We start from the raw sequence: 12,852 nt of genomic DNA, 5'->3' as shown, positions 1-12,852 counted from the left end.
AACCTGTTTTCCCAAAGGAATTATGTCTTTAGCACAACATCACAGACCGAGCTCTTCAATTACTGAAACTTTCAGGAAGATTTTCACTTTCAGGCCTTCACACCTGGCTGTAAGTCGATGGTGTAGCCCACTAAAAATAGTTCCAGCTCCAGAAATGTACGTTCTGTGTTGGAGAGTTCAGACTGTCCAAATGAAACCTTTTAAAAGCACTGCAGTTGATATGAGTTGTCTCATGGTGTGGGGCAACAAGTTCGACCTCTACTGTCTGTAGATCATCATCTAGTCCAACCGCCAATCCATCCCCACTATGCCCACTAACTTGTGTCCCTCAATGCCATATCTATATGTTTCTTCAACATCTCCAGGGATGGTGACCTAACTACTTTCCTGGGCAGCCTATGCCAATGTGTCGCCACTGTTTATGAGAAGAATTTTTTCCCAGTATTTAACTGGAACTTGTACTGATGAAACATGAGGCCATTCCCTCTCATCACCATCATCTGGAAAGAAGTGCCCGGTCCCCACGTTGCAGCAGCCTCCTTTCAGATAGATCACTGTAGAGAGTGATAAGGTCTTCCCTGAGCCCTGAGCATGGCTGAACCATGCCAGTTCCCTCAGCTGCTCCCCATAAGAACTTCTTCAGACCCCTCACAGCTTTGCTGCCCTTCTCTAGACACGTTCCAGGGCCTTGATGTCTTTCCTGTAGTGAGGAGCCCAGAACTGAATAGACAGATTGAAAACCCATAGATATGGATTCACCCAGTACTCCATTGTTCCTGGACAGGTCATTTCCCATTTATTGGGGCTAGATGGCATCTTTGGTAAAGTGTGATTCATACTCCAGAAATTATTGCTTGTCATCAAGCCGACAGCTGAAGAACGGGACATACAGGTGGCACAGACACATTGGGAGGTTTATTCTAGTTTCTAGGGTGAAGGAGGGCTGAGCCTACTGCCCTGCCAGGGCTCCGAGGGCTCGGGGCTGCGGAGGCCGGGCTGCTCCAGGCCCCACCTGTGGCGGGCGGTTCCTGCGGGCCCGACCCGGCCGCTCCCCTCCCCGCCGACTAATTCGCCCCGATGCATCCCGCGTCCCGGCCCCACCGAGCGTTCATCCCCTCTTCGCCCATCCCTCGTCCGGGCAGCATCTGTAGGGGGAGCGGCGGCGGCCATACACCGCCCGCCCTGTCCCTCCTTCCCCGTTGACCGCTGGGCTCAGCCCTCCCAGCGCGGCGGCTCCTCCTTGTCCTTCCTCGCGTGATTTTTATCACGTCTTTTCTTTTTTTTTTTAATGTACTTATTTAAATACAGAAGCGCCAGCAGCACCTCCCGCCGGTCCCCGCCGCTCAGCTCCGCTAGGGGCGGCCCCGCGCCCCGCTCCGGGAGGAGGCGCCGCGCCGTTCAGGTGGGGGCGGTGGCGCCGGGGCGATGCGGAGCCCCCTCCCGTGACTCCGGCCGTCCGCCATGCGATGGGTTAGGCGGCCTCCCTCCCGCAGCCGGCAGGGCGGTAGCCAAGCGGGGCGGCGGCAGGAAGCGGCTCGGCTCGGCCGCGGAGCGGCGGCGGGAGGCGGCCCCCTCCATGGACGGCGGCGAGGAACGATGAGCCGCGGCCGGCGGCCGGGACCGGCGCTCGCCCGTAGGGGCTCTCCCCGCTGCGCGCCCCGGGGCGCCGCGGCTCCGCTCTCCCCCTCCGCCCCCCGCTCCGTCCCCCCTGTCCCCGCTCGGCGCTCGAGGTAATCCCGCTCGCCCCTAAAGCGCGGCGCTCCGGGGCTCATCCCGCTCTCTCCTCCCCTCCCCGGCCCTTCCCCTTCCCGCTCCCCGCCGCTCGCCCCCGTGGCCCCGCCGCCCCCGGGGAGCCGGCGGCCGGGCGGGTGGCTGCGAGGTCGGGGCTTCGGGCACCCCGCCCCTCGCCGCGAGGCTGCCGGCTGCTGACGGGCTATTGATTTGTATGTGCTTCGCCCCGCGCCGGCCGCTCCCGCCGCTGCCTCCGGAGCCAGGAGAGCGCTTCCCGTAGCGGCGCGGAGCTCTCACCAAACATGTCGGCTCCCGCCGGGCCCCGGGGCGGCCCTGCGCCTCCTCAGCCGCTGCCGACGAGTCAGCCCGAGATGCCCGACCTCAGCCACCTCACAGAGGAAGAGCGGAAGATCATCTTGGCCGTCATGGACCGCCAGAAGAAGGAAGAGGAGAAGGAGCAATCCGTGCTCAAGTAAGGGCGGGCGCGTCCCTTCCCCGGCCCTCTGGGGCGGCTCGGCCGGGCAGGATGGCGGAGCGGAGCGGGGTGGCGGGGCCGGGGAGGGCTGGCTCTCGCCGCTCGGGCGGTGGTGGGGCGCGGCCGGGGCCGGGGCCGGCGCGGAGCCCGGGGCCCGAGGCTGGCCGCTCGACTCGGCGGGTCGGGCGGCGGCCGAGGCTCCGCTGGCCCCGGCTCCGGCGGGGGGGCACGGCGCCCAACATGGCCGCACAGGTGCCGTCCTCACCCGGCGCGGTGCCGCCGGCTGGAAGGGGGGAGTCGGGCCGAGGAGGCGCTCGGCGGCAGCGGGCTCCGTGCGGGGGCCCGGAGGACTGCGGGCGGGTGGCGGCAGCAATGCCCCGCGCTGGCGGGACCGCTGGGGCCTAGACTCCGGCTGCCTCGCCGGGTGGGTTTGCCACAGCCGCCATCTTCCTCCGACAACGTGTCTGCCGCCCGCCCCCGCCCCGCTGCTCTTTCCAAGCGGGAGCCCGGGGCCGAGCTTCAGCACCGGGAGCTGTCCGGGGCTCGTCCTGCGGGGCTGCTGCGGGAGCTGTCCCCTCGCCGTGGTGCTGACCAGTGCCTGCTTAACAAGGAGCTATTCGCTCCTTTCGTGGGTACTGCTCTTAGCAACGCAGCGAGGCTGTAGCGCCGAGAGCCCCTTTTCTTGCCAGTCCCCAGCAAGTTAAAGCAGTGAATCAGTATTGTGTCATGGGTATGTCAGCTCCTGCTGGCCCTCTGAGCTTGGTGTCTGGAAGCTACCCCAAAGCCTGTTTCCAAGGTTCACTGCTTTTTTATCATCCTATCGAGAACTTATACTGAAGTTATCACTTACATGGCAGCTATGGAGCTGTGAGGTGATTAAATTGTTTAAGTCTGTTTCAAGAGGTGTTTTTATTGGGTGTACATCTCAAAGAATGACAGCTTAATGTGAGCACTGGAAATAAAGTGCCTTACCTAGTTTTATAACTAAATACCTTTCAGCCTAATGCCATTCGATTGACTTGATATTGTGACACTCGTTTTAAAGCAAGTTGCATTTCTTGTATTTCTAAATGGTATCGTGTACAAAAATAAATGCACATCTGTCTAACATCTCTGCACTCCTAGAATCATTAACCAAGAAGGAAATGGAAAAATATTCAAGTTGCAATTCAAATATATGATACTAGACTTACAGGAAGCTCCTGGCAACTTTTGTGGTAACTTCAGTATCTACGATCTTAATGTGATACTAGGATCAGCTTGAACTCTTCAGCTTGCAAATGAAAAATAAACTGTTTAGAATCTTGGAAGCAGACAATCAACAAAAGAAAGGGCTTCATCACAGTCTAAAGACAAACTCAAAGCTTTAGGTGGAGATTAGGCTCCCATTAAAGTTTACTCTTGATTTCGATGTGAGCAGTGAGGGAAGTGGCTTAAAGGTTATACAGAAAGGATAGCCTGAAACAGGCTCTTACAAAAATGCTGTTCTCAGTGGAATTTGTATAGGTGGCCTGTAATATTTTATAGGATACTGAGAAGCGATCTGGTGTCAGATGAGTAAGTCATCAGTTTCGGTTTCCCTAAGTGAAGTGGCTCCTTGGTCCATAAGATGCATGTTTATTCTGAAAGTGCCAACAGATTTATTAATCACAACCTTCCACCAGTCATACATGCATAAATGCAGCATGTTCTGCATTTTTAGGTGGGTATTACTGGGCTTAATTCTCTTGACAGATGTTTTCCTTCTGTCAAGAGAAGAAAAAGAAGAAGAAAGAAAAAAAAAAAAAACAACAAAAAACACCCGTGTACTTAGATGAATGGGCTACTGCTATTGCATATAGATAAATATAGAACTAAATCCTGCAGTCTTTGTTCAAGTGTAATTCTCCTCGAAGGCGAGCTCCTTTTGAAGTGGAAGGTATTTTTGTCTGACTAAGCAATAAAACTGTGTCATTTCATTCCATGGTGAAATTTAGGGGGATAAAAAAAGATGATAGAAACAAAAGTTGATATCTGGTGATCTTAGCACAATAACAGTTCAAATATTGTGGAAGGGGACAAGCATGGGTCTTCGCTAAATTTCAGATAATTTATGGTGATTGAATATCAGCATGAATGGCTAGTCCCTGGGCTCTACTTCCTTTCTCTATTCTATTTCTATTTTGTACTCTTCAAATTCTTATGCTGTGCCTATCACGGTGGTAGCTGAGCATCTTCCAAAAGTGCATTAAGTAGTGTGACTCACATCTGTAATGTGGACTGTTTATTTTTTTCCTTGTGCTCCCTGGGGTAGATATGTGTGGATTTAAAACAGATACATATCTTCTTTTCCTTATGCTTGCTTTACTCTTTTTGGAGAAAAGAAATGCAGATGGTATTGAGTTGTAATCTGTAGCAACTAATAGTGATAGGTCAGCATGAATTCCTGCCAGGATTTGCTGGAACATGGCATGTAAAACTGAAGCTTTCCAGATTTGCTCTTTCCTTTGGCCTGGTTTGCTATGTGAAATATGCCTTACTGAAGTTGTGCACTGTGCTCCTGTGGTGGAGCTTCCGTGTTTAAAGGAGGACAGGCAGCAAACTGCTGCTCTGACTGCCTGTCCTCTGAAACTGTTGGGATCCTTGGAGTGTGTTTTGAATGCTGTGTACTGGGAATGTGCTTTTCTGTACATATGTTGAACATACTAACATGCGTAGTGTTCAGAAAAATCAACTGATGTCTGGACGCAGAGCGTTAAGTCCTTCTCTCATGTTACAGAAATACTTACATGTTTTCAATTTTGTATTTTGTGGGTATTTTAATTTCATGGATATTGCATAAAGTATAAGAACGTTACCCTTACATCATATGCATCCTTCCTCTCATAATTTCTAATTTTGTGAGCATAAGCTTTCTAGCGGATTTTAGGTAACTCATTTTCTCTAAGTGAATTGCTTTATGAGATCCATAGTCTGCCTTTTTACCTTTTGTTTGCACTTGATTTCTGTATCAAAGGACTGGCTAAAGAGGATGCGCACAGAGAAAAAACACTAGGTTTTTGGTTTTTTTTGCTAGGTTGCTGACGTTGTGTGTAAAGATTTTGTTTCAGCCTGTATAGTTTGCATTTACAGCCATCTACTTGTAGGACCGCAGGTTCTCAGCTCCTTTACCCAAGTATTCTAAAAGTAAGCTCTGCTTGTATGCTGAGACTCATAGCTCTGAAATTGACACTTTTCAGCTTTCCAGGGGTATGGGCAGTTTGGCTCAGCAGAATGCAAGTTTTCCCAATAGGAGTTTCATCATGAAATAAGTCAGCTTTTCATTTGTACGGTGTCACCTAAATTTACCATGAAGCTGTTAAAAGCCATCTCTCACTGTATGTGCATGTGACCAGAATCAACTGGGGGATGCCATCGTTTTTATCCAGGGAGAGAGAATGGATGGAGGCAGGTCAGGTGGAGGAGACTCTTTGTTTCCCACTCCATCAGGCCCTCAGCCCTAGGAGGGTGTGGTTGGCTGCGGCCTTGTGTGTACTCAGTTGCTGTGTCTGTGGTTTCACAGCCATGGTAATAAATGACTGAAATTAAATCTCTGATGAGGAGACTGCGAGGAGGCTGGGCTGTGTAGGTTCCTGTGTGGGGCAGGATATTGGGCTTGGGTGAAAGGGAAGCAATGGGATTCATGGCTGAGTGTCCCAGCAGTGTAAATAGCTCACACAACCATTATAAATAATTATCCTGCTTCATGAGTAATCACCTCTGATTTACAACGCTTTCAAAGGATTCTATGTTTAGGATTTGGATTTGGGCCTGAAGGGATGATGGGGGAGTAGGTGGTAATTATTGTGGTGTTCGTTTTTTTTTCCTTTCCCCCCCAACAAAGAGATCTGTATATGGGAAGTTCTAAGTTTAGTGGGTAATGCAGAACTATTTGCTTTTGGCCACATTGTAAACTAGGACTTCAGGCAATAGTAGTTGATTGAGGCATTGTCCCATAACTTGATGCTGAGTTTTGCCTAAATTTAGAGTACTGATCCGAGTAGGCTGTTACTGCACCACTCATTATTTTTCCCTTGTTTCTATTTATTATAAAGAAAAATTTGATCAGAATGACTTTAGTAACTTCATGCAGTTTATAGTATATATGCAGCAAGTGACAGTGGAAATTATAAGTGTAGGTAGAGTTGAGAAAGTGAACAAATCTCATTATCTTCTGCTCCCTTTTGCTTCTTTTGCCTTCCTTTTTCCCTTCCTACAACCTCATTCTCTGTCTCTGTTCTCTCCCATTTGTTTTACTTTTTTTTATTTTTTTATTTTTTTATTTTTTATTTTCTTCCCTTTCTTTTATTTAACAAATTTGTACCACCTTTTTGGCCACTCAAAATTGCTGTTATTCCTTACTCTTCTCTCTTACCGCATGGTTAGACACTTTATACTGTAAGTAATACCTGTCAGGATGTTACGCCTTGTACCACTTTCTCTTCAAGAAGACCCAGGGTTTACAGTTATCCTGTAGAGCTTCTAGCATGCTTCCTTGCCCTGTCTACAAAGAATAGCAGTGGTACTTCTGCCAGCGACTAAGCAGAATGTATTTGGAGATTATACAGACTGGCAGTAACACTAATTACTGGGTTTGCTAATGTTAATGTTAAGTAAAATTTCAGAAGGCTGCAGTAGTGCTGATGCTGTTCCAGTGTTCTAAAAGTGCAGGCAGGACGGGCTGGACATAGAGAGGCCTGATATCACGTGGGGTTGAAAAATAGAAAAGCTGATACAGGATTTAGTTAATGAGGAACTCAAAAAAGAGACAGTTAACACCAGCTGGTATGTGCTTTTTGAAAAGTGTATCTTGTGAAATAAATCTGCTTTTACACTTCTTTGAAGCCAAAATACAATACTTATGTTGCGTATTAAGGGCAATAATGTAGGCTATACTTCAAGGTATGAGGACTGTCTCCTATTAAGTGGTGACTGGGTGAAATTCAGTGGTCTCTGGAAGTTGGGTTACGGGGCTGGATGTTCTGTTCTGGGTTTTGCCCGCATACATCTGTGAACTAGACAGCATCTAAATAACCGAGAATGTCAAACAATTGATTTTTCCATTGAAACAATAGCTTAATTACTGTGTGTATTTTAAGTACAAACGACATCAAGGAGATGTTACTCTACAACTAAGGCTTATAACTTGGAATATAGTGTATTTTTACTCTGCCAACTGAGTTTTAAAATACTTGATGAATATTCAAAGTTCTATAACAAAGAGAAAAGAGTAGTGCAATGATTTGAATATTGAAATTCAATCCAGTGGAACCACTCGTGTGAGATTAGCCATGTACATAAATGCTCATTTTTTATTTTTATCTGTAAGGTAAACATGAGAGTCTTGGGAATTTTTGAAGTGAACGTCTCCTCTCATTCTGCTTTTCTGACTTCCTTAAAACTTTACAACCTGTGGAGTCGGAAGGCTATGAAATTTTCTATGTATACTGGTCTCTGTTTTTCAAGCTCGTTTTCTAGCAAGAATTTTGTTGTTGCCTTCTTTCCTTTTTCTCTGATGGATGTTTGTTTTTCCCTTAGAAGATGAGGAACTTAGGAAGATAAAAAAAAACAAAACAAAACAAAAAGAAACAAAAAATCTATTAGTTATGATCTATTCTATACTTGCTGCAGACATTGTAACTTAACAGTGAGTCTTGAGATGGGGACAAGTTTTTGAGAAAGTCTAGAGCATGTGGGCTGTCATAATCATTTGTCGTGCTATTTCATGGTTAAGAGCTACAAGTTATCATGGATAACAAATATACTTTAAAAATGAGCATTCAGTCTCATAAGAGAGAAGAATCTACTTAAAGACTGTTTAAAAATGGCATTCAAAACTAGTTATTCAGGCAAATTAAATGAAATACATTTATGTTGAAATCAAACTATGTTGTTTTCTATGCTGGCTGAGTTTAGAGTATGTCTCTCTTGAAAGACTGCATGTTGTAATTGGAAGATCTGTTAGAACCTCAAATTATAACTGGCTGTTGAGGCTGTATTATAGTTCATTAAGAACAACAGTTTATATATAATCTGGTACTGCTTTTTTAAGCTCAGTAAACTCCAGTGACTGTCTCTCATGCTTCGTTGAACTTCTGGTGATACAGTAAAATAGTAGGTTTTTCTGCTTTGACTGATTCCTCATGTTTACCCCCCCCTTCACCCCCACCAAGGTATTGAAGCCGCAAAGGGATTATCAGTTAGGACCAGGATTGTAGCAGGTAATGTAAGATCATGTGGGGGAATAGCAGTGTGTTTAAGAAGTTAATATCTTTCATTTTAGGAGTGTAAGATTTCAAAGTAATTTATACTGTTCTCTGCTATTTTTGTTTGAAGGTAAAATGCAATTCTTTTATATCCTTTAATTTGAATATTGGTTGACATCACTTTTCTCTGCCTAAACGTTTTTATTGGGTTATTTTAGTTGCATTTTGATAATCTGAAATCAAATTAATGCATTTTGATGGGGAGGAGTTTCAGGTAGTCCACTTGACTTGGAGTTTTGAAGTTTTGATGAGAGCCTGAGGATTAACTTTGATGTAGACTTTAAGATGTTGTTACAACAACATACTGAGATATGCTGCGTTTTAGCTGGAGTCAGCAAGAGCTGAGCTTGTGTTACGAAAAAATCCAGCTGCCTCTACTTAGAAAATTCACAGAGAAAATCTTTAAACTTTAATTAAAACATAAATAAGTGATTTTCATTTTACTGTCCTAATTGATTCTTTCTTCTTGCGTCTTACATGAATTTGCTTAAACACTTTCTCTATTCAGTATCATTATATTTAAGGTGAATGTTTTCCTATAGCAAATACTGCATTATGGTTGTACATCATAGAATCATAGAATCACAATGTTAGAAAGGACCTACAAGATCATCACCAACCATCCTCCCACTACCGTAGCTACAGCAAACCACTAAACCATATCTCGTAGCTTCTCATCCAGACGCCTCTTGAACACTGCCAGGGATGGTGACTTCACCACCTCCCTGGGCAGCCATTCCAGTGCCTGACCACTCTGAGAGAAAAAGTTCCTTCTTGTTTCCAATCTAAACCTCATTTGGTACAACTTGTGGCCATTTCCTCGGGTCCTGTTTGTTGCCTGGGAGAAGATGTGCTGTCTCACAGGCTGTCCAGCATTACTAAGTATTTGATATAGCAGGGCCGTTGGATTCTCTGTATTAGTGGGGGTAGCCTTTCTTTAGACTGTGTTCTATCATAGAAATATCTTGACTTTTTAATGAAATGGTGAGTTACAATCACTTGTAGTTTTTGGAAAATGTTTTGCAAGCGTCTTCCAGATAACTTTTCAAAAATGAGAACTGTAGTGTGTTAGTAAGAAATTTTTTTCCCTGGACTGTCCCTAACTCTTAATGTGTATGTATACATTTTTCTTTTTTCTTTATAGAAAAGGTGCGCAAGAAGTAATGCTTTTGTAAGGCTGTTTAAAGCTCAAAAAAACCTCAAAGACCAATAGAAAATAGGGCTAGCTGGGGCCTCGAGTGACTTTCCAATTCATCCTTTGCCTGCAGGTGTGACCAATTATAACAGAGCAATTCATGACACTTACTTGTCTAATGTAGTGGTTCCCAGCTGTGAGGGCACACCTGGCCAATGAAGTAAATAGATTCCATGGCTGAAGCAGGAGAACATTACAAGAGATATACAGAGTTCAAGCTAGTTGGCTCTGCAAGAGCTGTGCTGCCTACACAGGAAAAGATAAGGAGCGGCCCAGACAGATCTTTGTGTAAAACTCCTCAATCCTGATATGTATGAAGTTTTTTTGCAGGTGGCAGTGTATTGTTGAGAAGCATGGGAACAAAGAAACAACTGCTGACCAAACCAGGGATGGAGATTCCTGGATCTCCCTACGTAATCTCTTTTTTCTTAGCTACGTCATCTCCAGTGGAAATGCAGAACATTCTGTTACTCTTTGCTGCAACCTTTAATATATTTCACATCTGGGGTTGTATCTCCTTTCTTAGGTGAGAATCTACTCCTTTTTGTAGACTCAACAGGTCATATTTTATAGACTTCAGGCTGTTCTTGTTGCTGTTCTCAGTATTCCTTCTAATTGAACTCTTTTGAAATACAGTGTCCAGAATGAGACACAGCATTGCAGTCAAGGGTTTGGAGACAGTACAAGGGTAATGTAATACGTCCTGCATAGAACACTCACTTCCCTTGTACTGCCAATGTCATGTATATCTGTTTTTTTTGTCACAGTGTAGCAAGTTGACTCATGGTTTGCTTGGGATCCTTCAACGTACTCTTCTGCAGAGCTGTTCTTGAGTGAATCACTACCTGTGCTGTCTTTTGAAGTTGATTATCTCAGCTACATGTAGTTAGTCTTCATCCCTGTTGGACTGTGTTCTGTCTGTATCATATACCTCTTAGGATGTTTTATTAGAACACTTAAATAAAATGTGTATACAGCCCATGGTGCAACAACTAGGATTTGCCTCTGGAGAGTATCCTAATGACAAGCTGTATAGACTTTATAAGACTTTATCTTGCTTGTTTACACTTTCAAAGAATCGTAGAATCACGAAGGTTGGAGAAGAGCTCCCAGATCTTGCAGTCCAACCATCCATCTACCACCAATATTTCCCCACTAAACCATGTCCCTCAGTACAACATCTAAACATTTCTTGAACACCTCCAGGGAATGGTAATTCAGTCACCTTCCTGGGCAGACTATTTCAGCAACTGACCACTCTTTTGGAAAAAAAATTTTTCCTAATGTCCAATCTGAATCACCATGGCAAAACTTGAGGCCATTCCCTATAGTTTTATTGTTAGTTACATGGGAGAAAAGGCTGACCCCTACCTTGCCACAGCCTCCTTTCTGGTAACTGTAGAGAGTATTAAGACATCCCCTGAGCCTCCTCCAGACTAAATAATCCTAGTTCCCTCAGCTGCTCCTTTTAAGACTTGTGCTCCAGATCCCTCACCAACTTTGTTGCTCTTATCTGGATATACTTCAAGGCCTTGATGTCTTTCTTGTCGTGAAGGGCCTAAAACTGAACACAGTACTTGTGGCGTGGCCTCACCAGTGCTGAGTACAAAGGGATGATCACTTCCCTACTTCTGCTCTTAGTACTGTTTCTAGTAGAAGCCAAGATGCCATTGGCTTTCTTGGCCAGCACTTGGTGTTGTTGAACTTCATCTCACTGGCCTTAGCTCAGCTATCCGTGTTCTTGACTACACAGTCACTTATTTTCATAGGCAGAATGCAGAATAATCTCTTTCCAGTTTTGCCCATGGCTTGTTGGTTAGGGAAGGGAAAGCTGTGTCCAAATCTTCTCCAGCTGAGAAGATTGTAGAACATTGAGATTGCACCTCCTTGGAAAGGCTTTTTCAACATTGTAAGGGAAAGAGTTGCTGTCCGTGCTGTATGTATTTCTTTTGTGGAGGATTTTGCTTGATGTAGAACAAATTTGATAAAGAAGTTGGGCTCCCGAAGGTATTTAATTACTAATCATCTAATGAAAATAAGTGGATGGATAGTGGAAAGAGATTATTTACATTACTGACTGAGCAAAGAACTGATGACATTTTACGAGGTGCCAAGGCATTCTTATGAGAACCACACCTAGACAGAAGAATTTGGGTTGTGAGTCCTCATGAAATTAGACTTCAGGTTCTGTGTTCTGAGAACTGCTTGGTTAAAGAAAGAATTTGTCTCTGTTTTAGTATATGTTTCATTCCACGTTGACAACATTTGGAGTTTGGGATTGAGTACAGAGAATCTCTGAAATCATTCTGATCAAGTTTTAGTACCTATAGTGTAATGCATCTACGTATTGAATCGCTTAACATTTTAAAATTCTAAAATTCAATTTAGAGCCAGTGGAAAAAGGAGGTATTTTCAGGATGTGATCCATCTCAAATTAGACAGTTCATGTACTCTGGATGAACTGCAGAGCCCATTTCCAGCCATGGACTTAAAAAGATAGAGTGAGTATGTCAGATATCAAGTCTCTGTAGACTTCTTAAGCTAGGTAAGTTGAATCTCACCCTCTGAGTTCTGGCTTTGAGAACACTTCACTCTGTGGTCTAATAAAAATGCCGTAGCCGCTTCTGTACTGGAGCTGACTTTTATGGCTCTCTTTAGACTTCTTCAGGAGCCGGTCTGTCAATCTGTACCTTTGGATAATATTTTAATAAATTATTAATTAGGGCATATTTATTTATCCATATTTTTAGTTTTTGAGACTCACTCCCAGGAACCTGAGTATGCTTCCTTTTTAGTCCAAGGTTATTCTTAGGATTTGATATATCTTTTAGGCTAATTTCAGAGAGCCTTCAAAGAATGAGCTTTAAAAGACCTTGGATTATGAGATATTTCCAGTAAGTGGGTTGAAACATATCTGCTGACAAAAGTACACTGTGAAATAAATCTGTGCATTTCATTCTCTAGCATGAACGACTAGTGGATATTTCCAGCCAAAAGCTAGAAAATTATGGGTGAAGATAGTCTAGTTGCTAGATGAGTAGCTAAAAACACAGAGTATTTCTGCCATATGGAAACAAATATTTCCCTGTAACCTCAGTTTAAGGTTTTTCTGAACTCAAACACCATCTCTCTTCCATATATCAGTGTAAGTTAAGATTTCAACATAT

At 44.5% G+C, this 12,852-nt stretch overlaps 1 protein-coding gene across 41 annotated transcripts in view; it reads left to right on the top strand.

Moving 5' to 3' along the window:
- Positions 1-1,371: 1,371 nt before the first annotated feature.
- Positions 1,372-12,852, top strand: part of RIMS2 (regulating synaptic membrane exocytosis 2) — a 409,122-nt gene continuing 397,641 nt past the window's right edge. For 14 of the 41 annotated variants that reach the window (XM_032442827.1, XM_032442829.1, XM_032442845.1 and 11 more), the window contains exon 1: positions 1,373-2,203. In XM_032442827.1, coding sequence (XP_032298718.1) covers positions 2,034-2,203 — 170 coding nt within the window. In that variant the 5' untranslated portion in view covers positions 1,373-2,033. Of the gene's footprint in view, positions 2,204-12,852 lie in introns of all 41 variants that reach the window. The other 27 variants (XM_032442842.1, XM_032442840.1, XM_032442836.1 and 24 more) reach the window with 8 other exon arrangements.

This window comes from Coturnix japonica, chromosome 2 (genome assembly GCF_001577835.2).
Source record: "Coturnix japonica isolate 7356 chromosome 2, Coturnix japonica 2.1, whole genome shotgun sequence".
NCBI classification, from domain to species: Eukaryota; Metazoa; Chordata; class Aves; order Galliformes; family Phasianidae; genus Coturnix; species Coturnix japonica.
Note: the sequence above shows the minus strand (reverse complement) of the source record. Positions and strands in the feature narration are given on the sequence as shown.